This window comes from Fundulus heteroclitus, chromosome 5 (assembly GCF_011125445.2).
Source record: "Fundulus heteroclitus isolate FHET01 chromosome 5, MU-UCD_Fhet_4.1, whole genome shotgun sequence".
NCBI classification, from domain to species: Eukaryota; Metazoa; Chordata; class Actinopteri; order Cyprinodontiformes; family Fundulidae; genus Fundulus; species Fundulus heteroclitus.
Window position 1 is genome coordinate 26,330,169 of NC_046365.1, and position 25,774 is coordinate 26,355,942.

At 39.4% G+C, this 25,774-nt stretch overlaps 2 protein-coding genes across 4 annotated transcripts; one reads left to right on the plus strand and one right to left on the minus strand.

Moving 5' to 3' along the window:
- Positions 1 to 1,585: 1,585 nt before the first annotated feature.
- LOC105929233 (tripartite motif-containing protein 35) lies at positions 1,586 to 11,270 on the plus strand. 2 transcript variants are annotated; one of them, XM_021318729.2, is made up of 8 exons: positions 1,586 to 1,900; positions 5,279 to 5,374; positions 5,468 to 5,704; positions 5,794 to 5,816; positions 5,906 to 6,024; positions 6,116 to 6,324; positions 9,992 to 10,088; positions 10,302 to 11,270. In XM_021318729.2, the coding sequence occupies exons 1-8, from the start codon at positions 1,682 to 1,684 to the stop codon at positions 10,673 to 10,675; spliced, it is 1,374 nt and encodes a 457-aa protein (XP_021174404.2). In that variant the 5' UTR covers positions 1,586 to 1,681; the 3' UTR covers positions 10,676 to 11,270. The 2 variants fall into 2 exon arrangements, with proteins under 2 accessions (XP_021174404.2, XP_021174403.2); XM_021318728.2 differs by having other exon boundaries at positions 9,992 to 11,270.
- LOC105929293 (long-chain fatty acid transport protein 1) lies at positions 11,182 to 24,918 on the minus strand. Of its 2 annotated transcripts, none has more exons than XM_012867009.3 (14): positions 24,721 to 24,918; positions 24,458 to 24,627; positions 24,212 to 24,350; positions 23,868 to 24,132; positions 21,775 to 21,942; positions 21,161 to 21,230; positions 19,156 to 19,247; positions 16,061 to 16,170; positions 15,707 to 15,916; positions 15,500 to 15,626; positions 15,247 to 15,384; positions 11,906 to 12,070; positions 11,642 to 11,788; positions 11,182 to 11,556 (listed from the first exon to the last, which is right to left on the minus strand). In XM_012867009.3, exons 1-14 carry the CDS (start codon positions 24,901 to 24,903, stop codon positions 11,399 to 11,401), a joined length of 2,142 nt encoding a protein of 713 aa, XP_012722463.2. In that variant the 5' UTR covers positions 24,904 to 24,918; the 3' UTR covers positions 11,182 to 11,398. The 2 variants fall into 2 exon arrangements, 1 of the variants encoding a protein (XP_012722463.2); XR_001166379.3 differs by having other exon boundaries at positions 11,465 to 11,556; positions 11,906 to 12,027.
- Between the last annotated feature and the right edge of the window lie 856 nt (positions 24,919 to 25,774).

The following is a 25,774-nucleotide window of genomic DNA, read 5'->3' on the forward strand; positions in this document are numbered from 1 at the left end:
ATTTTATGACAATTGTTTATTGTAATTTACTGTAAAGATTAATAAACAGACTGACCATGGTTTAATTACATGAAAAGTTTGGTTCACTGATACAAACATTGAAGCAGGAACGGAAGTAGTGGGGGAAAATTAAGCCAGAACGTGTTTCTTTTGGTATTTAAGTGTTTTTGATGAATTATTGGGATAAATATGCATAAAAGTGTTCAAATCTTATCGTCTGAAGATTTAAATCAGACCTAATTTTGATTAATTGTGGGTTTGATCCACGTTTTGGACTGTGATGAAATATGAATGATTTATTTCAGACAATCCAGTGCAATTATAAATTTAACACATACAAACATTATGTATAAATAATGATATATATATTTATTATTATATTATATATTACATGTATAATTTAGTGCTTACATCTGAAAAGGGGTTTGAAGAGGTGAAACTTCTTTAATCAGACCCCATCTCCTTCCTATAGTCCTTAACACCAGCATGTTCCTGATTCCTACTTTACTTATCAGTTCGTACTACTCCAAAGTCTATGAAGTAAACAAATAAATCAATATACTGTACATATAAACATACATATACACATTCACATGTGCCTACGCACACCTATATTCAGACACTAATTACCTACAGCCCATCCCACAGACACGCTGTTAGAAGGTCCAAGGTCAAACTTTTCACAAAAACTTTTTTTATTATTATTATTGCTAAAATCCAGTTTATTCACTGGTTTTTAGAAAAGTTTGATAGTGGATTTTGAATTAACATATTTTTAAGACTTGCTTTACGATCACCCAATCCAAATGTGTTGCATTTTTAAAGTGCTTTATTATAAAACAGGGTTTGTAAATACCATGCTTTATAAATACATTTGATTTGTTTTGATTAAAAAACAGATCCTAGCCAATAAAAAGATAAAGGCCAATGTTTTGGTACATACTTTGCACTATTCATTTACCGTCTTTTACCTTAAAGTCATCAATGATTGATGCACATGAGCTTGAGAGGCAATGAAATATGAATCATGTCTGAAACCGATCTGTTTCATGTGAGTCAAGGATCTGAACTCCTCAGAGTGTTAAAGGGCAATGAAACTGGATCCATACAGAAGACTTATATGTCAAACTGCAGAACTTTGTAACCAGCTGACCACCTCGGAAAAAAAAAGAGGTTAGACTCTGAATAGCAGTCATGATTAAAAACAAAAGAAACCCTACTTTAACTCATCGTTGTTTAATGAATCATTCCACATTTAGATCTGGTTTGAACACATGGAGTTAGATGTAAATCATTTCAGAACTTGGCGAAGACCAGATCATTGCTACTCAGAACTTGCTCTTTCCTTTTACCATGACACGGCCACAATTAGCGAGAAAACAGACAAGCTGAGGCGTAATAAGGAATGTGAGGGTCTACCATAAATCACAGAGTTAAAGAAGACAGTCAGATCTACGCTGCAGGGTGACGACCAGCCGCGTCTGGTAGAGAACACGTCAGCTGAGAAGACTGTAAGCAGATATTCAACTTCACTCCATCTAAATAGATGCTCGCCGACCACCGTGCAACCCTGACACCAGCATGCTTGAGTGCACCTCCCATTTGCCATTCTCCAGTTCCCAGTTCCCCTCACGGCTTCCTTCTGACAAGCTAAACTGTCTTCTTATCCGTCAGAGCAACCATGAGTGAGCAGGCTTTACTCTCCTCACCCCTGCCGGGATCTGGGGCCGATAGTGTTCCTCCCCCATCACTCGGGTCTGCAGAATGTTGCGAAGAGCACAAGGAGTACGTGTCCTTGTTCTGTCTGGATGACTTGGAGCCCATATGTAAACAATGTGTAGCTGACAGCCACTCACGCCACAGGGTTTACCTTTCAGCGGAGGCCGCTGTTGACTGTAAGGTAGGAATCTGGCATTTAGACTTAGACTTTCCTAATTGTCATTTTGTATGCTGCACAGAGTGCATACAGAATAAAATTTCGTTTTCATACAGCTCAGAAAAATTGCAGTATCTCTACAGGATACGTTGCTGTGAATTTACAGTACAGGATTAAAATGCAGTAATAAATTGCAGTAATTTACAGGATAAATTCCAATTGATTTCCGGATAAAGTGCAGCATTTGCTGCTGCTCTCAGTGCATCAAACACAGGCATTTTACGTGGAACTTTGAGGCCTAAAGTTGCATGTTTATAAGAGAGTAAATAAATTATCTGGGAATAAAAACAAGGCGTTAACATGGAAGTTTAACTATGGAAACACGGCTAATTCCTAATGTTTTTACATAATTGAGATTTCGTTGTTAGAAATATTGTCACATGAGCCTGCTAAGCTTTCATTCCTTTTTAAAGGGGACATATCATGCTTTCTAATGCCCTCCTTTTCACGTTTATATCATTCAGCTGTGGTCTATGTAAAGTGGAACAGCAATGCTTTGGTCTGAATTCCTCGTTATTTTTGCCCCACTGCCACCCTTTTTACTGAGGTCCATCTGAGAGCAACTCATTTTTGATACTGTCTCTTTAAAAGGAGGCCCTTCCCATCCCACTTCCCTCCAGGTCGGTGAGCGTTCCACTCCACCTGGAACGTGGCCATTTCTGTAGTATGCCGAGGGACGGTGTAACGCATTGAGTGGGTTAATTCACTCAACAACTGAACATTTTCACTTATCCACTTGTAGCTTCAGTATTCTTCAGCTTGAAATACAAATTTCACTGAAAAAAATATATAATACAAGGGGTGGATTCACAAAATTGGTTGGCCGGAAATCCATGAACTTTTTTAGCAGCAAATACTGTAATGTAATTTAAAAAAAAACATAATAGAAAACAGAGAAAACTGAATGCCTTAAACAATATGACCCAAAGAGAATATAAAGGGAACTACGCATCCCCTGAACAGACCACATTCATATATACTGCACTGCTAGAGAGTCCAGTTCCACAACACAACATACAATGTGAAGTGTGAATTTCGCATTTTAAATCCCAATTAACAAAAGGTATTTATAAATTTAACCTAAAGCTTCTTTTTTTCTCATCTTTAGTTGCTTTTTTTTCCAAGAACATTTTCAGGATTGGGATCAGAATCAGAAAACTTTAGAGGCCCCACAGGAAAATTAGGGTTAGAGTTGCTCAGATTAACCGTACATCGGAAAAAAATTTAAAACAGGAAGTGTATACAAACTCTTTATGAAGAGTTAGTCTAAATAAAAACTAAAGTGCCACAGATATTTTCAAAAACTAGAAAAGAAATACTAAATTAAACAGTAAAGCTACTACAAGATGGTCAGCTCGGAGTAAATGAATAGCATTAGTGATCTGTTCACACACACACACACACACGTTCCAATACCCCTCAGGACAACTGCCTACAGTGCCATGTTGAAGAATGTCCAATTGTGCCACTAGCTTGGACGTGTTCCTGTCCAAGAGTCCGCCTCAAAACGCACAATATTACTGGATTTGTGGATCATTGTGTCGAGCCTGTTAGTGTCCGCCACCCTTCGGTCAGTTTCCACACCATGCAACAGCATAAAGAGCGGCACCAGCCGACCTAAGACACCCCCAAACATCCACCTTCACTACTTCATAAAGTTAAAACTACGGCCTCATTTTCACCCCTGGTAAAGATGTGTAAAAAAGCCTAAATAAGTCAGCATTTTAAGACGTCTAAAAAAAAATTCTCTTGCTGAAAAAAACAATTATCGAGGTGGAAAAAGTCAAATATTAATAGGGCTGCAAAACATTCGCATAACATGCCATTGTGTTATTGTTGAGTATTGCAGAGGCAATTAAACCACATTTTTCTCACTCTTCCCTTTCTTCTCCATGACCCGACCACTCTGTCCCAGCTCCTGGATCTTTCTCACTAAAATCGATATCCCATGTCAGCGATAAGGATATTGAAAGTGCACCCAGATGGCACAATATAAAATTGCAGAACCCCTCTGTGCCCTGAGCACTCAGCACTCAGGTTCTGCAGGATTTGGATCAGAGGACCGGGGTGGCCAAGGAAGAAAAGCAATAAAGGAGATCCAGAAGGCCTGAGATACAGAGCAGCTGGCAGGAATTAACATTTTCCCCTCACGGACACCAGTGCAGCAGTCGGCTGCTTCAATATTGCTATCCCAAGTTACAGTAGCCTTGATGCCAGAAAGCTAAACCAAACATTCACAAAAGGCATCGAGTAACAGAAGAACTCTCAGTAGCACACAGTCTTACATGATCTGAACCCTTTTTTGAGACTGAGAGAGCCTCTCTATGTCTAGTGTACTTTTTTTATTTGCAAGCTTCCTGAAGGCACATCTGCCAGATGTCAAAACACCCAGGATTCTTTACAGGCTTTTAAAAAATCCCCTGCAAATATTTGTTTTCGCCTCCAAAAGGATGCTGGCTTGTTTAAATTTAACATTATCTGAATTTACTAAGCAAAAAGACATGAATTTTACTTCATAATTCCTCCATCTTTGCATAAAATCTGCCTCTTTACATGTTGTAGGATAGGAAATTTCAGCTAAGCAAGAAATAAAACACCTAAAAATCAAAAGTGAAAATATGTTTAAATTTGACAATGAAAAGGCAGTTATCAGGGATCAAATTATGACGAATGGTTAAGAACAGTGAAGTCTTCATACTACAAATGTTGGAAAGCATCAAATAAATGTAGGTTTATTTTATAGGCAGATGACACAATTATGTTTTGTGAAGTAGAAAAGTTAATGAAAATAAGTGGTTGCTCTAAAAATTAATCAGATTAAAGATGTCTTAAGACTAACAGTTAAGTCTTGAATTTAAGCAAAACCAAGTAGCAACTTTTAGTGATAATTGAGAAGAAAATTAACTAAGACTATTCATGAACAGAGGAAAAATAAAAAATGTATCCCTAATTACATTTCCTTAAATAACAATAAATCATGAAGATCTCCAAACTTCAAATAAGAAGCATCACAATCACACCTGCAGGAAAGCACTTTTTGCTAACTAAATCATTTTGGCCAAGGCAAGTTTATCTGTAAATAGCACGTTTCAGCAACAAGGCAGTTAAAGTGCTTTACATATTGAAAACATTGGCATATTTGGCGTAATCTTGTAATGGCGTAATCTAACAAATATCTTGCAACACTGCATAAAAATTATTTTACCTTTAAAATATTAGTTTTATTCATAAATTAATCAAATGCAAAGTAAGAAAATGCAGTCTAATAATTTGCAAATGAGTCCAATTTATACAATTTGTCACGTAGTCTGGTTTTAATATCATTCTCCCTTTAAACACTAGGCGGAGCTGCAAACATCTCTAGCTGGATTAGACGTGAAGATAAAACACCTTGAAGACGTTATTCAGACCTACCAAAAGGCTGCCAAGTGCAACCAGGTGCAAATAACAGTAGTGGAAAAAATATGCATTTCTTCACTTGTCTGCATGTCTTCATAAGCTGTACTCTTTAAAAACAAAATCTGTTTTGAGGCTGAGTCCAAACTCACGGAGGAGATCATGAGGGAAGAAATCGAGAGACTTCATCAGTTTTTGAGACAGGAGGAAGCAGCCAGGCTTCGTGCGCTGATGGAGGAGAAGGAAGAGAAGACGAGGAAGGCTGAGGAGAGGATGCACCGACTGAACGAGGCGATAACCTCTCTGGAGGACAAGATCCAGCTGACTGAAAGGGAGCTACATGCAGGAGGAGAAGGAGTGGCATATTTACAGGTGAGATCATCAAATTATGTCTTTCTATGGTAAAAAAAAAAAGACCAAAAAATATAATTGATCTCAAATAATTATTTTTTTTTTTGCAGAACTATAAAGACACAATGAGTAGGTACGCGGATTCATGAGACCTTGTTGATCCATGAAAGTGGAAATAAAATCACAGCAATGTGATATTCTGCCCATGTTCATTTACTGCAGCACGTGGTGTGGAAACACGAAGCCTGAAAGGATTCAAAGACCCTTAATCAATGTGGCAAAACACTTAGGGAACCTCCGGTATGCTGTTTGGGAGAAGATGAAACAAATCGCCCCCTGTGGTTAGTGTCCTCCCACGCATGCGTGCATGCATGCATTTTCTTCATGCTCTGCTCCGTTTCCCTCTTCTCTTAAACACCCGATATCTTCTAGCCCCAGTGACTCTGGGTCCCAGAACAGCAGGTCAGCCGGCGAGGCTGTCTTCAGAGCTGAAGAGTTTTCATATCACCCCTGGGTGCTCACGGAGGCCAGAGCAGCGCATGAACGAGGCTTTTCCAGCCAACCCTGAACGTTTCCAACCTCATCCCTGCGTTCTGGCGACAGGCGGCTTTAACACAGGGGTGCACCACTGGGACATCGAGGTATTTACATTCTATATAATGTATGTACACACGTGAATTCCTATCCTCCCTAAAAGGCATCTGGTTTCTATCCATTTGTATATTATAATCATGTAGCATGCTAGTATATCTTGCTGTACAGTTAAAAGCTTTAAACCACTTATACGTTCTTAAAACATTGCTTCCAAGTTGTCAGGTTTTTATTTTATTTTTTTCTCATTTCTAAAATCTGTCATGATTTGTGAGGTCGCGGCTGGGCCTAAGTGTGAACAGGAGCCCGGAGCCGTCCTAATGATAATCAAATTTGATGAAAACTCAGTGACCTGACAAAACAGAGAGCAGGGAGCCATAGAAGGGTGGCATAATGGAGAATCTGACAACAAAAGGAGGGGAACAAGTAGTTTAACTAGAGTAGAAGGAAGCAAAGGGGAGCAGGAGGGCAGGTAAAAGTAATTACCTAGACAAGCAACAGGTGATCGACATGAAGGGGAAGAGCTGCAGGGAAGGAGAAGCAGTAGCACAGGGGGAAGGAATTGGAGACACAGGGGAGAAAAATCAAAACAGGAGCAAGAACCTGAAATAGAACTAAATTCAAACACAAACACCTAAGGAAAAATGAGAAAAGCTGTCTTGATCAATAGTTCTTCAGGCTTTCTGAAAGGTTTTCTCTGCTTTTTCACTCATTCTCTGTCAAATTCCCAAAACCACACACTGAGCCGTATGAAAGTGCAGGTACAGTACAGGAAAGACGGCAAGTGGAGGAGTAAAGTAAAACCTAAAAATCTACCAACAGCAAATTAACTGTATTTAAAGCTCACGTTTTTGAACAAGAAGAAATATGACAAAGACCTGACACAGGATCCCCAGATTGTTTTAGAGACGGTCCCCAAAACTACACAAGCCAGAAAAACTGTATAAATAGTATTAATAAAACAATATACAGTAAAATCCCAATAACAACACATTAAAACGCAGTGAAAATGTGAACATTTTCAGTGAAAGTTAAACGTTAGCAGAATTATTTAGTGTAACAGATATCAGGCATCTTTGTGAGTAAAAAGGTTGCTGTGCATGCTTAAAAGAGCAATATCTCTACAAGTATGGTCTATACACTCAGTTGAAAAGCGAGTCCGTGTTGAGCAAACTCCTAAAAGCTGGGGAAAAGCTGTTTTTGTGGTAATACAATTGATCTGTAACGTCTCATCTGATGGGTGGAGCTGGAGCAAGTTTTGTCTTGTTTTAGAAATGTCTTTAATTATGTCTTTTTCAGACAAGATCCTGTACTGATTTTCCCCCGGTGGAAATTCCACTCTGATCATTTTTCTTTGTTGTTTTTGCAACAAGCTGGAGATACTTTTTGTCGTTGTTGGTGCAGCTGAAAATACCAGGCCGCCGCGCTGTTAGTCAGCTGGATTTCTGCAGTGTTTCTGTAGAAGCTGATCAACAGATTCGGAGAGAGATTAGCTCTCCTTGACTGATTTTAAAAGTGAAGTTGTTTTCAGCCTGAGGAGGTCCTCTATGATGGTATATCTCAAGAACTGAATGCCACTTTCTCCACAACCCATGCTTTCATGGTTATTTGACTGTGATTGGTTTTCCTTGTGGTTCTAAGATATCTTTTTGGTTTTTAAAAGAAAGGTAAACATTTTTGCCCACATGCCTGTGCAAATTCTCAGTTATCATGGGACATTGCAACAGTAAACAGCTTAAATCGGAGGCAACTGGACTTTTCTCAGTTCTTTCTGAATAGGATGGGTGTCGTAACATTTTCAGAATGAACTGAGCAAAAGTCCGGTTGCCTCCGATTTAAGCCTGTTTGCTATTTTGCTCACAGTGTAACGTTCTGGGCTCCAGTTTTATTGTTGCTGTTTGACAAGAGTGCAAAGACAGTTGTGTCTTCTGCAAATTGCACAATTGAGCGTTATTCAAGGTGTTTGATGGGGGTACAGCCATGGTTGAAATGTGTGCAAAGTAGGGGGGTCAGCACACACAACCCTGTGGCACTCCCATCCTAAGGGTGACGGGGTGGAGCATGTTTGACCATTTGGCTTGACCGCCTTGTGGCTTTTGGTGAGGAAGTCTGGAAAATGGAGACGCTTGGTCCTGATTAGTGGAGTTTTTAATCAACAGGCCCATTACTGTTGCATCGACCTCTCAAGAACTGAGAATTTCAGTTAAAAAATAGCCATTTAGACACCTAAAAAAAGGCAAAGGTTTCTCTTATGTTTGATCCATTGTGAGCCTTGTTTTCAGATCTGTCAGGAGAAAGAAATATATGTTTGCAGATAAACTGACGATGATTTTAAGGTATCGAAGGGCCTTTTAGACAAAAGCTCTTAAGAGGTTAAACGTCAAGTTATAAGAGCACTTTGTTGGGCAGCATGCAGATGAGCACAGATGATATCCTCAGTCAATTCAATATTTTTGAGTTGGATCGCACACAACGTGTGCGTGTAGGGGATTTAAACTGCTGTTGTAAGAATGCTCCAGGGAAAACACTCTGGTGACATGGATATGAGGAAAGGAGTATTTTATTTAAACAAGGTCCTTTAAAAAAAAAATACAGATGTCTGCAATGATCTGGAGTGATCTCGGAGTCGAATGCAGAATAATCCCCACAGGACTAAGAACAAAGTCACTCTTTACAGGTGTACAAACAGCACACACACACAGTTTCCTATGTTTGGCTTTGTTACCTCTAAGCATGCAGCTCCAACTATGAGCACTGTCTGCATTCATATCCTGCCTTTTTTGGCAACACTCAGCCAATGGCTTTGGCTAAGAAATGTGCTCCAAACCCACCTGAGGCCTCAAGATCTAATGTATTATCAGATATTAGCCACGCATTCAACAAATAGATTTCTGAATTTCCCTTATTGTTTCATATCTGATGCGATCAGACAGATGTGTGTCTTTGTGAAGGTCTTCTAGTAAAGTGCCCAAAGAACAAAGTTAGAATTGGTTGCAAGTTGTTGTTTAGCCCAACATCATGTTTGAGTTTAGGCAAATGATTTCAAAAAAAGTAACAAATATTTCTTGAAAAACTTTTGACGCACTTTAGAAATCAAACAGGTCTTATTTATTTGGTACTTTTATACTCCTAAATGTAACACGGAGTGCTTTTTCGGAAGTTAAATACAAGAAGCAAACATGGAGTCAACAAAGTGGCCATCAGATAACAAAAATGCAAAACTAAGTAACAGAAGTAATAATAATTCTTAGCTAACTGGAATAAAAAGTCACATAAAATGCAAAAAGGTAGGAAATATACTCACTATGTTATTTATATGAGGAAAGGTATGAACAGTATAAACATGTTAAAATACTTAAATCACAAAAAAACAAGGCTTTACGATCAATTAGGATAAAATCTAAAGATCAAGCTAAAAACAGACATTTTATTTGGATTTTTTTTTTTTTAAATAGCATTATTCTCATCCACACAAAGGACTTCAGGAAGTCTGTTCCAAAGGCGAGGCCATCTAGACCACTTTTAGAACAATTATCTGCCTTCTTTGAAGCAAAAACTATGGCAATCAGAGATGATCCAAGACTTTTGCACCATATGATAGATTACAGATGTCAGTCTGAAACACCAGTCCACCTAGAGAACCTACTCCATTTACACCATCTCATGTGCTGCAAAAAAAACAGCAATTCCTTCTGCAATTTGTCTTTTGTTAATAAGGTCGGCAGCACAAAAAGATGGACCATTGGCGTAGCTGCTCTATCAGCGCTGGGAAAGACGAAACGTCAGTCAAGTCCAGAAGCAGGAACCTGGTGCATCGGCCTCAAGGATGGAGAGTACCGAGCTCTCACCTCTCCCCCTCTGACCCTGGACCTCGACAGCTCGCTTCATCTCTCCAGAGTCCGCGTGAGACTGGACTGTGATGGAGGGACGCTGGAATTCACGGATGCTGACACAGATGAGCCTCTTTTTACCTTCACACATTGTTTTACGGAAACAGTCTATCCTTACGCTGAGAGTGCGTCTGACGCCGATGGCGTCACGGCGTTGGAACAGAGAGGGAGCGTCAGCGTGGACTCAGATTATGTTCCCCTCAAAGACGCTGTTACCATTTTAGAGGGTCAGGCGACGAGAGGCAACGCTCCCACGGGGGAAAATACTGCAGCGGGGATAAAGAGAGGAGAGGACGCTGAGCGTTTGAGTGAGAACAAGACGTCAAAGGACACGTGTTCCTGGGAAGAGGAGAAACCAGCAAAATCTAATGGAAAGGAAAAGACATCAAACACCAGAGAGGCTAAAAAACAGAGCAGAAAGAGCAGGTTTAATGCAAGCTACCATGTTTCTCTGTACAAAGCCCTGAACGATACTGCCACTGACTGCAAATCCTCGAACAAATCCAAATAAATGCAAAATAGAAGAATCCTAACCTGCGTGATAAATAAAAATGTACTCATCAAAGAGCAAATTAAATGTTTTACATTGTGCAAGTGTGATGCTGCTGCTTTCTTTCGTGTTGCCACTTTTAGCCATAAGACTGTGGGGTTCGCAGTGTTTGCATCCACTTGCAGCAGCACTACAAAAATGAAATATATTCAACTGAAACATTCTGAATATCTTTGACCTGAGCTGCTCCACCAGGGAGACCACGGACCTCACATTTCTGATGTTCTCTGAAATGTTGTGAAGCAAATGCTCTGAGCGTCTGAATCCATAGAAGCAAAAAAGTAAAAAAATATATATATAAATCCCTAGGCCTTTACTATTATGCAAGCATGTAAAACATATTTTCTGGGTAATTGTTTTTAAGGCGTTTCAAGGGCTAACACAACTGGAGTTTTGCTTGAGTGCCATCTGTATATTTTCACACAATTTTATACCACTGTACGTCCAAGGTTGTCGTTTTTTTTACATCTTCCATCAAAAGGTCATTATTGTATGTAATATAAGATTTGTATTGCAAGATATAAAAAGTGTCCCAAACTTTTAACATCCAACAAAATTTTATTGTGAAATAAACAGCGTGATTTTTTTTTAAATTTTTTTTTTTTTTTTTTGCATAGTAGAGTGAGTTAGAGTTTGTAAAAATGAAATGCGCAGCAGACTATACGCCACAGGTGCCTTCTTCTCTCAAAGGGAAACTTCCCCCTCCATGATTGCGCGATACAGTTCATCAGTAACAGCCTGGTAGCGTCCAGCATGGCTGTTCAGAAAATAGATCTCCTCTCTCGTGTCTTGTGGCTTGAAGCCTTCCTTGTGCAGACGTATCTTTTTGATTTTAAATGTATCTGAGAGAGAAAACGGAAGAAGGGAAAAAAAAAATGTTGTGTTTGTTTTTTTAAACATGTTTGAGTCTTTGAATCGTAGCCTCACCTGTGGTGTCCACAGATGGCATGATTCGCAGGAAGACGGGCCGTGCGTAGGAGGGAAGGGCTTTTTGTACAGCGCTCAAAAACTTATCAAGGTCCAAACTGCCTCCTGTGTGAGCGATGGCTGCCATGCCAGCTTTGCCCTCCACGCCTACACAAACAGAGATAGAGGCAGTCTTCAGATTTGGGTTCATTTGTATGCAGGAATGTTTTATTATTATTATTATTATTATTATTATTATTATTATTCTCAACATCTCATCCGTACCTGGAACGGACACTCCGTAAACGGCCACATCAGCGTGTCCCAGCAACCCACTGAGGACTCCCTCCACCTCTGTGGTGGAAACATTCTCCCCTCTCCAGCGAAACGTGTCCCCGCTGCGGTCCCTGAAATACATGTAGCCATAGTCATCCATCACCAGCACGTCACCTGATGGCCAAAAAAGAAGGAAAAAAAAACACACACACACACAAAAAAAAAACACAAAAAGGATAAAAGTAATCAGATATGTCATCCTAGAAGGAGAAAAGTAGAGATTTCTGGGCTTCTACAATAACCAATAATAGAGAGGGTTCTACATTTTTTCGATGCTTCTGTTAGAGATGTCTCTGTGTTTAAATAAATGCAACTTTTATTGCAGTGGCAAATTATCAGACTGAAGCATTTAGAAATATACATTTTTCGATTTTAGTTGATTTATTGATTTATTATCATGCAATGGTAACAAATGATTAACATTGCATGATAATACATTTTGATAAATTTTGATGAAAATTTTCCAGTAATGCAATCAAGCCTTACTTTTACGTAACTATGATAATATTAAGCTTATATCTACAATTTTAATGTGATCACAGAACTTTTCAATGTTTTTCTGGACAATAAATGTAAAGTGACACAGAGCCCAATTCCCCTACATATTCTTCAAAATGGGAAAAGCAAGAGAACACGCTTCTTAAGTTAGGCAAATGTGTTTTTATTAATCCAATGCCAATTGATCAGGTTAATGAAGAAGATTAAAACAACCTAACTTTCTAACAGCGCACTGTCAGAAAACTACAGCTAAATGTTTCTTCTTGGTTTCTCTAAGTCCCCATAACAATCATTATATGATATCTAATACAGTCGTATTCCACAAATTAGAATATGCATTTTTAAAAGCCTTGTTTGTCATATTAAAAGTACCTTTTTAAAAAAAACAAAAACGTTAAGGTGGTATTAAACTTACTTTTCATTAAGCCCTTATTCTTGCATGAAAAAAAAACATTTATTGATCTGATGCAATACTCTAATCTTAAATGCTGTGTTTTTCGTTAGCTGGTTGTGGAAAAAAATATATAATTAACAGAAATAAAGGCTTTAGAGCATCATCAGTCTGTTTTAATACATACCGTGTTTGTTCTTAAATAAATTAACCTTTGAATGATTTTCTAAGTTATTATATTTGACTCTAGTTATCTGAGAGGGATGCAAGATAATGGTATTACCTGTCCCACCGTGACAAGTCTAAACGTTGGCAGTTTGCTCAAGTTTGCTGTGATTTCAACTGAAGCTGTGTGTGCTTTGGTCACATAAGCCTATGACTGAACCTTTTAAAGGCAAACACTCCAGGTGGGTTTAACAAATGAGCACAGGGTGAACATTCGAAAAGCACATCCTGCCCTCTTGTAAGTACAGGGGACCTATTGGGAACACTGTTGGTGTATTTAGAGAAGAAAAGAAGAAGAAAGAGATCTTCATTTTTCATTGCAATTGTACATCCCAGCAGAATTTCCCGTTGGAAGGAAAATTGCTCCCAGGAAGCAATCTTGGGCTAGGGGTCTTGCTCGGGGACCCAGAGAATGGCAGGCTGAGGGGTTTGGACTGGATACTGACAGCCTTCTCAGAATGCGAGCGTGCCGCTCTAACCACTACCCCACCACTCCCCCTGACCACCATGACCCTATCTGGCAAATAGGTCATCATCTGATCAACTAATGGATAAAGCAATGATCCAAAATCATCAGACATGGTGATCGGACATTACTGTCTAAATCAAACAGGAAAACTGTGAGGTAAACAGAAGCAGAAGAAAGAGGGGACCAAGGACTCTAGAAGGAGATAATCTAAAGAAAGGGTGTCCAAAAACGCATCCTGTGGGCTATTTGAGGATTTTGTGCTGCCTTTGAGCAAAGTTCAATGACAATCGCCCATTTGTTATAATTGGCTAAATACAGCAACCATTTTCGGAGAAAGAGTGACCTAAATCACATTCCTGTTGCCGAGCATAGCCCCAAATCTTCTTTTCTAGACCAAGAACATTGTGTATTTCTTTATTTTAATAAGGCAAACACATAAAACTCTTTCTTTTCAGATCCTGCAATGACGTACAGATCCCTTTTCTAAAAAAAAAAAAAAAAAAAAAAAATCTAACTACACTTCGTTTTGTTATCGCTTATTTTATTTTCATTGTTGAACAGGTTAAAAAAAATTATTCAAAATAAAATTATTTTTTTGTTTAAATTATGTCTCTGCTCTGTCTTCTCTAACTCCCAGTCGGTCGAGGCAGATGACCGTTAATACTGAGCCAAGTTCTGCTGGAGGTTTTTCCTTCTCGCTAATGGGGAGTTTTTCTTTCCACTGTCACTTCATGCTTGCTCAGTATGAGGGATTGCTGCAAAGCCATGTACAATGCAGACGACTCTCCCTGTGGCTCTACGCTACTTCAGGAGTGAATGCTGCTTGTTGGGACTTTGATGCAATCAACTGGTTTCCTTATATAGGAAATTTTTGACCAATCTGTATAATATGATTGAATTTGACTTTGTAAAGTGCCTTGAGATGACATGTTTTTCCTTCCCGCTAATGGGGAGTTTTTCTTTCCACTGTCGCTTCATGCTTGCTTAGTATGAGGGATTGCTGCAAAGCCATGTTTCATGAATTGGCGCCATATAAATAAAATGGAATTGAATTGAATTGAATTGAAAAATATGTTTGGATCAAGAGAATGTATAGACAGAAAGAGGTCAAAGGTCACTCTGTATGCTCCAACCTTATTAAGTGGAGAGGATTAAGCACTGTCCTATCCACAGAAAGACTTGCTCAGAAAGTATATAGAGCACCTGTGATTTTGTTGAAAATAGATATTTCTTGGGATTTTTCCCAACATAATAAACATTGGCAAATTAAAGGTTTCATTTTTCAACATTTTTCAGTGTCAGATTGTGCCACTGCAATACTTTTTTTTTATTTCCTTTGCACAATATTTCCTGCTGTTTCTTCCAAGATCAAAAACGTCTTCTACTTTGGGGGGGAAAAAAAATGTCATTTGAGACTCTTTAATCCAACACGTGCAGGTTTTGCCACTTGCAGGGACCTGAAGCCCGTCTTATCTTGATCGGACCAGAAACGGGTGAAAACAGACAGATTGACCGTATTCATTTTTATAATCACTGTACACCTCCCACACGTGTCACTGCAGCGTGCCCTGCTGCTTCCTTACACTGGGAGCCTTTGTTTGAATACAGCCGAGCTGGAAATCAGACCCCAGATGTGACTTCGTTATTATTCAGAGCCTGACACACACACACACACACACACACACACACACACGGAATAAAACATGCCTGAGACATAAGCAGAGTCTCCCATCTGGAACACGTTGTGAGCTATTTTCTGATTGGTCGCCTCCTGATCGGCATAGCCGTCAAACTGCCTGAGTGGATCCGTGCGGCTGATGCGGCCCACCAGCATACCCGGCTCCCCTGCAGAGGCACAGGCAGATGTAAGCTTCGAAAACCTGCTTGATACCTTTTTGTGAGTCTATCTTTTCGTGTGTGTATGGGTTGGGGATGGGGTGGGGGGGGGGAGTGGTGTTACCAGGCTGACAAGGTATGCAGAGTCCCTGTGAATCCCTGAGCAGCTCTTTCTCATCCTCTTTCACCTTGACCAGTCTGATGGGGTAAAAGTTGGGCAGGATGCGGCTGCTGAATCCACAGGCTCCCACCTGGATGGGTGAGGCAGGAGTGCGTTTGAATTCCCTGAGCCGAAACCAGCATCTGTCAACACCCGCATTAAAAAGCACACCTTTCCGTCGATGTTGATCAGGCTGCAGTTGCATTCGGTCGCGCCGTAGAACTCGCCGACTGTTCGGATCCCGAATCTCCGGACGAACTCTTCCCAAACGGAGGGGCGGAGGCCGTTACCGATGGCAACTCTGACCCGATGACGAGCTTCGGACGGGCGGACGGGCTGAGCCAACAGGTAACGACAGATCTCACCAATATACTGAATTACCTGTGTGTGTGGGGGGGGTGTGGGGGTGTTTTTGCATGCACAGAGAAGCAACATTACACAACAGTCTTGGGTGATTTGTTTACAGAGGTGTCTAAAGAAAATCAATCATCCAGCATCCTGCTCGTAGCAGCAGTGTGTACTCACAGTGCAGCGGTGCTTGACACAGTCGTCCCAGAAGCGACTGGCTGAGAACTTCCTCCGGATTACAACTGTCAGGCCGAAGAGCAAACACTGTCCGACACCCATGATGGTGCCTGTAAACACACACATCAACACTTACAGCAAAAAAAAAAAAACATGCAAGAGTCTCCTTGCCGATACAGAGCTGTAAAAAAAAGTGTTTGCCTGCTTCCAGCTTTTATCTCTTTTTTGCTTTTTTTTTTTAAGCACTTAAATCAGAGGTGTCCAAAGATTTTGGCACATGGGCCGAAATGATCAAGTCAACAGCACTTGAGGGCCAAAAAACAAATTAAAAAAGCAATAGTGATGTTGTAATATTTTTAAATCTCCTCTACAACCATGATAATTTTAAATCAACAAATTAGTCAGACTGTCTGTAGGAAAAGGTTGTTGTAAAGCATTGTAGATCCAAAACTCATTTGCCTTATTAAAAGATGGTCATCCAGTTTGCACATTCTTTTGGGATCAATAAAAAAAAAAATGGCCTAGTTATATAAGAACAAGATTTGGGGCTGCATATGGCCCCCGGGCTGCACTTTGGACGTGCCTGACTTAAATGTTTTAGATCATCATTTCTAATATCAGCCAAAGATGAATACAAAAAAAAAGTTACAGTTTTAAAATGAGGATTTCATTTATTAGGTGAAAGGAAAGTTATCCAAAACCAGCTATCCCTGTGTGAAAATGTGAAATAATACGGAAGTGGAAAGAACCACATTTTCCGTTTTGTTTAACCAGCCAGCACCAGACCTGAGTATTGATCTGTTGCATTGAGAAGTCCCTTATCCAGAACCTTTCTCACAAGACGAAGCGGGCTAAACTATGTCAGCAAGCAACACAGCATGTCACTGACATCTGTCAGTCTGGATAGGCTTACACAGCCGTCTCTCAGGATTTGGGACGCCAGCTTACCCTGTTAAGAGCCATTATCCATAAATTGAGAAAACGTGGACCAGCATATTTTCCGTGGAGTGAAGAAAGCACATCGAGGAATCATCCAGGAGGTCACAAAAGAACCCAGAGATCTAAATCACTGCATGCCTCACTTTCCTCAGTCAAGGTCAGAACTCAAGATTTAACAATAATAAAGAGGGAGGTCAAAATGGGCATCCATAGGAGGCTTCTAAGCCCAAAACCTCTGCTAACCAAAAGGATCACAGAGCCCCATCTCACGTTTAGACAAAAATCAACTCATCCTGTCAAATCTTGCACACAAAAAAAAAACTAACAACTAAAATGATACCTACAGTCAAATGTGATGGTTGTAGTGATGTCAGAGATGAGGATGCTTCAGTTCCTCAGGAATAAAACAACTTGTCATAATCGATGGAAGCACGAATTCTGTTCTCTACCTAAAATCCTGAAGGAGGATTCGGATCATAGCTTTGTGATCTTTAACTGAAGTTCAATTAGTTTGTGTCACAGGATAATGATCCAAAACCTCCCAGCCAATCCACTTCAAAATAGCTGAGAAAATAAAGTAAAATAAAGATTTTGTAGTTGTCCTGAGTTACAGTGAAGGTCAAATTTATACATACCCCTTACAGATTTAGGGTTAAATTGTTTATTTGATATTACATTGTACAATGTTTTGACTAAAAGTAATATTAATGTCATGAAGCAGCTCACCCAGAGTCTAAACTTGAATCTTATAAAGAATCTGTGAAGGGAACAAAAGATTAGGGTGATGGAAAGGAGGCCTTCTAACGTCAAAGACTTCGAGCTCAAAATCAAAAATTAATCAAGTGGAATACCGATATGAGCGGAAAAATGCAAAATGATGATCAGCATTAGAAGGATTGGTTGTTGTAATGTGTTGTAATGCCAAAAAAAAACTTTAAATAATGCCATTTCATAATAAATAGTCAATAAAATAAAACGGAACATTTTATAAGACTAACTTTTAACCGACTTTCCTATTACAATGTTTATTATCTTATGAGAGATACCCGTCTCATTTACCTAACTTCTTCAGTAGAACAAAAACAACATTAAAGGGGGGATATAATGCTTTTTAATGTCTTCCCTTCTACACTTAAGTCATACAGTTGTGGTCTATATAAAGTAAAACTGCAGTGATTTGATTTGAATTCCTCGTTATTTTTGACCCAGAGCCCCTCTTTTGCTCCTGCTCTGAAGTTCGTCTGAGAGCGGCTCGTTTTGGTGTGCTGTCTCTTTAAATGCAAAGGAGGCACTTCACCCCACACCCTCCTGCAGGTCACAGAGCATTCAACTCCACCCTGTTTGGCCTTTTTTGTAGTATGCTGGGAGATGGTGCAATGAATTGCGTGGGTTAATACACCCAACAACATTTTCACTTATCCAAGCTTTTGGACAACAAAATCGCAGTGAAAAAAAAAATAAAAATGACGGATTTACAAAATTAGTAAGCCAGAAGTTCTTCATCTTGTTTGGCAACTTGGTAGCAAATACTGTGATGTAAATGTTCAAAAAACATAATAGAAAAGTGGACTGCTTGAAAAATATGACCCAAATGGAATATAAAGATACCTATGCAGCTGTGGAAAAGGTTACATTCACATTTTCTGCACTGCTAGTAGACAACAAAATATATATAAGGGCCAAAAAAGTGGATTTTGCATGATATGTCCCCTTTAAATCAGAATCTGCCTAGAGTATGAATGATTTTGGGCTTTCTAAATCCAAGTGAGATGCTGTGGCATGAGCTTAAACACGTGACTCACGCTTGAAAACCCTCTAATGTGGCCAAATCAAACTAATTTCAAAGAAAAGTGAGGCCGAAATCCTGTGACAACCAGGTTATCACGTGCATTATGGCAACTGTTTCTGCCAAGGGTGGCACCACCAGTCATTGGGTTAAGGGGAAAATCACAATATCACAATGGGTGCATGTTGATGGTTAGAAAGACCTTTTCCCCTAATAAATGAAATAATAAATCCATAGGGGGGGCAAATACCTTTTCATGGCATGCTGTTTGTAAGTGTGATCAAAGGGAGCCCGTAAAATAAAACACAAAAACAGGTTTGTTGCAAATGAAAGATACAAGGATACCTCGTTCAGTTCGAGCAGGGCCTACCTGCAGAGTGATAGAGAGGAAGGCAGTTGTAGAGGATATCGTCGGGACGCAAGCCGAAGGAGTGAAAACCGAAGGCAGCGATGCGGAAATAACTGCCAAAGAAGGTGGAATAAGAAATCATCAGCATTTGTCAGTCAGAGTGGGTAAGTCTGAACACTTGTAGGCCCTTAACTTTTCACATTTGGTGAAGTCACGCCAAACTTCAAGGCTTTTTAACAGGATTTCTTTACCCCTGGCAAAGAAAAGCATCTCCACAAGCACTAAGAGGCTGCCACCATTAAGTTCCAACATGGAGATGTGGTTTTCAGGCTGATGTGTAAGTGTTAATATGTCTCCATCCCTATCTTTAAAAAACTAAATACTAATCTTTGGTTTATCAGATAAAATAACTTCTTCTTCAGGTTTAGCTAATCTCCTACATGGCTTGTGGCAGGCTGGAGATGGTTCTGCTTACTGCTTTCTTTCAGTTTTTTGCCACATTGCAATGAAGTTCAAAACTGTCTGAAAGTTTTCCACCCGATCTGTGGAACTCTGCAGCTCCCCCAGAGTTACCAATGGCCTCTTGTCTGCTCCCCTGATTAACGCTGTGCCCATCCACTCCAGGTAGAGGTGGTCTTGGTAGGTTTGCGGCTGTGCTGCACTTTTTCTACTCTTAGATTTAAAGAGATTTAAAGAGAACTGAATCTAAAGCCCCCACATCACTACTTTTTATTTGTATGATTTTTGAAAGCAATGTTTCATTTTAATTTTAGCACACATTCGACCATTGCTTTATGTTAGTCTATAGCATTAAATTGTCATTATGATTGTTATGTGTTTAAAGGAGGAAATGTTCGGTGGGAGGGGGCACATTTGGATCAGTTTACACAGTTTATCCTGAGAAAGGGGGGTTAAGTTGTTGTGTGAGGAGGAAGGCATTATGAACATCTCAAAGGAGAATATTGTCACCTCCTCCAGGTTGTTTGGGATATATGCTTTCAGTATTTCCTTTTTGTTTTAGTCTTGTCATATAGGTTACTGCTTTTGAGTTCAGTTTCTTAGCTTATTCTTGTGTTCTGGTACTTTTATGTGTTATTGGAGTTGTTGCTCTTACTTCAGCGTTAATCTTTTTCCCTTAATGAAGCGTCTCTGTCTTTCTTAGTTCAGCTTCGTCTGATTTAATTACTCTCTCAGCTGCCCTGCCTTCACTCTGCCACAGCTGCACCACATTTCCCCTGATTAGCTCATCTGGTTCACAGTATCAGTATTTAAACTCCTGTTTTCTCATTGTTCGCCACTGGATAGGGTTACTCTAAAATGCTTGCCTGCCCTGGCCATGCCACGGTTATTTCCCATGTTTTAGTTGCTTTTCTCTGTGAACAAGATCCTTCTGTATTATTAAAGTTATTAAAGTAGTCAGCTACACCTCAGTCCGTCTCCACATCTGAGTCCTTTACCACCACAAATTGTAACATTTGTACTTCCAAGACATATTTTTTAGAGGTTCTTAAAATTATTATTATTATGAGCGGTTTCTGCAACAAAAAAAAAAAAAAAAAAAAAGATTAGGTTTAATTTATGTAGATTTCAAACCCTACAGGTGTATTATTGCAAAATGTATTATTTATTTGGGTATACAAAAATGTATATATATATATCTAGAATGTGAAGATGACAGAACATGTTTATAAAATGCTCAATGCCAAAACTGCTGTAAAGCACTTATATATCTTTTTTCAAATTTTACATTAAAAGGTAAAAGCTTCACAATATTTTATGCTAAAACAAAGTTTTAGATTGGAAGGCAACTAAAATGAACAAATGTCACTAATGCAGTTGAATATGACATTTCTTTATGAGTTTGTGAGCTGATAAGAAGCAGATAACACAAATAGCATATAATTAAATTAAATTGTCCATTGCTGTACTTAGACTTAGACCGAAATAAATGTTTTTTTAGCTGTGAGCTATGCTAAAAACCATTAAATATTGTGCTAATTTGTCAGAATGAGTGAAATAAACTCACCGGCTGTGCACCACTATAGCTGCCTTTGGCATTCCAGTTGTACCAGAGGTGTAAATATAGAAAAGTCTGCCTGCAATTAAAGGAAGGAGAAACACATCGTGCATAGACGTTGAGACAGCTTTTTACTGCCCTTGGTGCCTGTCCGCTTGTTTGACAGAGCTTCACTTGTATGGCATGCACCCAGATTCTTCCATCATCCCCAAACATGTCTTTTTCTCCTGACAGGCGGAGCAAGCAAAGACTTGAAGTCAAACAGGAATGTAATACTATAACCGAGACGAAAACAGGGCTGATTATTTGGGAGGCTCAATTAGAAATGCTCAAAAGTAGCCATTCAAACAGGATTGTTAGTCACATTGAAAGTGTTTGATGGATTAAACATATATGGTTACAAAATTGTGTGACTGTTTGAGAGTGGTGTTCTCATGAGTTTGGTGCATGCATGTGCTGTTAAAATGGGTCAAATCTAATAGGATTTTAAGAGAGAGAGTGCAATCCGGCAGCCAAAGACCTGCTGAGAAGGAGGCAGTGTTGCAATCACATAAAAAAATTGTAATGAAATAACTTTGCAGCTACACATTGACACATGGGCACGACATGAGCCGCAGTGTTACCATTAAAGTCTTTCTTCAGCTTGTAATTGGGTGGGTGTGTGGGAGAACAGGCCAGCAGGGCTTCCAGACTCTGAGCTCGGAAGCTGCAGAGCTTCTCCTCGTTCTTTTCATCACCAGTGCAGAACAAAATCATGCCGGGCTGCAAAGATCCTGCCACTTCTGACACCGCTGAAAGAGCAACAGTGTGTGGTGTGCATGAGAATATGGAAAAGGCAACACTCTTTTTCTGAAGAAAGCAGTTGCAAACAGTTATAAATCTTAAATTTCTGTTTTGACTTTCTGCAGTCAGTCAGTTACCATGCAAGCGCATCTCAATTAATTATAATACCATTGAAAAGTTAATTTATTTTAACAGTGCAGTTAAAAAATAAACCAATAAATGCTATACAATGATTACAGACAATGATATAATTCAGTAATGTTCTTGGTAAAATTAAAGGAAGTCAATCATAATTTATAGGAATACACCATTCAGATTTATTACTCTCTGTGATGACTTTATATATGAGTTTTTCTTTTAGAGTCAAATTAGAGAAATAAATTAACTTTTAGATTACAATTTAATTTATTAAGATGCACCTGTTAGTCAGCATATTCCAACATTAAGCCTCTATCTTCCTGAAAACAGATATTTAGATACACGCTGCAAACAGACACAAGACCTATTTTTTCTCTCACCGTCTGACGTTTAATCAAACAAAGCCTTTTTTTATTTCAGGTTAGTTGAATTACCAAAACAATTTCTGAAAGGAAAATGACAGAGACATCTATAGATATTTTTTAATAACTTTTTTTTCAAAATAAAGAAGTTTACTTGCATGTCCTTGGCATTTTGTAGCGTTCCCTTTGAAGTGTGTGACTTGGGTCAGACACTGCGTCTAGTTCTTACAATAGTTTGCTGCAGTTCTGGCCCATTCCTCCTGTCAGAGCTGGAGGCTAGCTGAGCAGTTTGAATGCCGCTTTACTCACACACACACTTTTTCAGCTCTTTTTCAGAACAGGCCTTTGTGATGGCCACTCCAAAACATGACTCTTTTGTCTTTTAGCCACTTTCATTTGGCGAGCTGCTTGAGGTTTGGGAGACCCATTTATCCCCAGGTTTTAACTTTCTGATGATGTCTTGAGATGTAGCTGCAGTATTTCCCTATAATGCTCCTTCCTCATGATACGTTCTATTTGTTGAAGCGGCCCAATATCCTCCGCTACAAAACACCCACATAAAGTTAGGATTTTCCCTCATTTTGCTTCAAATGTAACAATGGTCCATATGCCAAAACCCTTCGATTCTAATTTAATCAGACCAAAGGCTCTAAATAATTAAGTATTTGTCCCTGAGTGTGTTTGCAAACTGTAAACTAGCTTTTGATAATTATTTTGGACAAATGGCTTCTTCCTCACTGAGTGGCCTTTCAGCTCATGTAGGAAAAGGCCTCGTTTCACTGTGGACACTGACGTTCTCTGAGCAGCTTCATCCTTCATCTTCACAAAGTCTTTTGCTTTTGTTTCAAGGTTGCTTTGAACATTTTAGCACCAACACCTTTATCCAACACCTTTATCTTTATCTCAGGACCATTCTCCTTAATGAACAGTATGATTGCTGGACATGGCCATGCTGTTTAAGCTTGCATGTGATTGTTTGATCAGATGACCGTGGTGCTTTCAGGCATCTGGGAATTATACCCATGGATGAGTCAGAATTGATGTTTTACAACTCTCTTACTGATATCTTTGTTTTCTTTTGAATGTTTTCAGAATGTCACAGAAAGAGGAAGTGTATATCTACAGCAGGTGTCTCTCCACGGATCCCAAATGTGAATTAAGTTTGCAAAGCTGTAAAATCATTCTATTAATTTTTCCCCTGATTGTTAGTAATCTTGGTCTAATTACATTTTTGACTTTAAGAAAAGTATTTTTTTTTTTTAAATCTCCTATTCTGGCTTTTAGCAAATACAAATAATTGCAGTGATCCTAGCTGATCCAAAACAGAAGAGATTCTGCGTCAGACAGTGAGGAAAAAAAGTTTGTCTTTCACATACAGCAAATGTAAATATCTTTATACCAGCTGCAACTCAAGCATCATGCTTTGTTCCCACCTTCAGTCATTTCTGCTCCGAACACCACGGCCCGAGCTCCAGACACACCAACACAGTGCAGGAGGGATTTTTGTCGAAGGTTGTAGTTGATGAACGCGGCCTCTACACCTACCATAGCCAGCCCTAGCCACAGAGCGACCACTAACGGGTGATTTTCCATGTACAAAGCCACTACATCGCCCTCGGCCCAGCCCTGGGCCAGAGCCCAGTGAGCCACAGCGTTGCATCTCTCCTGCAGTTCTTTAAAACTCCAAACCTGTAGGAACTATATGTGGAAAAAGCACGTTTCCATTCCACTGACGCCAGCCGCTTTGATTTTGCACCAACTTGTTACGCATCCTTACCTCTTCTGAGGCCTCAAAGATCAAGGCAGGTTTGTCTGGATGCCGTAGCACCTTCTGAGCAAACAAGGCAGGGACGGTTGTTTTATTTCGTAGATTCCTGTTCATAGAAAGTCTTACTCGCACGATAGCAGCCAAGCACCTGTTAAACAGAACGAAAAACAGAGGTAATGATGGAAAGTCATAAGCAGGAAGAAGATGATGGGGTAAGATGTGTAGCGGAAACATGCACAACAAACACTTGCGTACATCATGTCTCTCTTGATGGTGCACACAGCAATATAAATGTTTTTCCAGTATCCCATCCAGAGCAGAAGGACTCCCAGGCCTGTAAACAGGCCGTAGTACCAGGGGTCGGTGATGAGCCCCGGCAGAGCCAACAAGATCAAGCTCATAATGACACAGATCAGCTTCATTATCTGCGGGAAAACGGTTTGCAACAGGATTCAGAGGAGCGTGACAGGAATTTGGGGCAAAGCAATTTGGATTACTATAGATAGAGATTGATTTACCTGTGTGGGGATTTCGTAAAAGCTCCAGCGAGAAGAAGAAGAAGAAGAAGAAGAATCGGCAGGAGTAATTAAGGCAGAGAGTGAGTAGCAGCAGCCGTTCAGAGCAGATGTTTCCAGAGCAGCTGTCAGAAATGAAATGCCTGATAAGCAGCACAGCAGAGAGCAGAGCAGGTTACAACTCATAGCCCCTGCGTCACAGCGGGGCGTGTTATTCATCCGCCCCGGAGCAAAATTGGTGCTCCGTCTTTACGAGAAACAAGGAGCCTTCTCTTTTTATGGGTCTTGTCATACGTTTCAGCCGATAATGAAGTCATATTTAAAGTATATGCACTAAGACTACCAGGATGTCCACTAAAATGCAAAGTTTTGCTAAATTGTTTTGGAATTGCCTACTGGGTTATTACTAATTTACAACTTAAAAAAGCTAAATTTGACATCCTGTAAGAAAAGTGCCAGGTGTGCTCAGCGCTGATGGCTTCAAAAGGCATGTGGCTTAGGTGCAACCTGCTTAGAAAGGTCTACTGGAATACTAATGAAGGTGTATGTCTGTAGTTGAACCAGTATGTACATGTATACTTTTGACCTTTTGTGAATTATAGGGGAAGTCCCAAATGATGTAAACTTGCTATGTCAGTTCCTGCTTTTAAAAATCACTGAAGTTGTATTCTGCATCACTTTCTCAAAAGAATACTATATATATATATATATATATATATATATATATATATATATATATATATATATATATATATATATATATATATATATATATATATATATATATATATATATATATATACGTCAGTCTGCACCAGGACAGCTGTAGCTACTAACAATGCTCACCACCGTCAGGGTGTGAATGTGTGTGCGAATGGGTGAATGACTAAACTGTAGTGTGAAGCGCTTTGGAGGTCGTCAAGACGAGTTAAAGCGCTATACCAGTACAAGCCATTTACCATTTACCTTATACACATATATATATATATATATATATATATATATATATATATATATATATATATATATATATATATATATATATATATATATATAT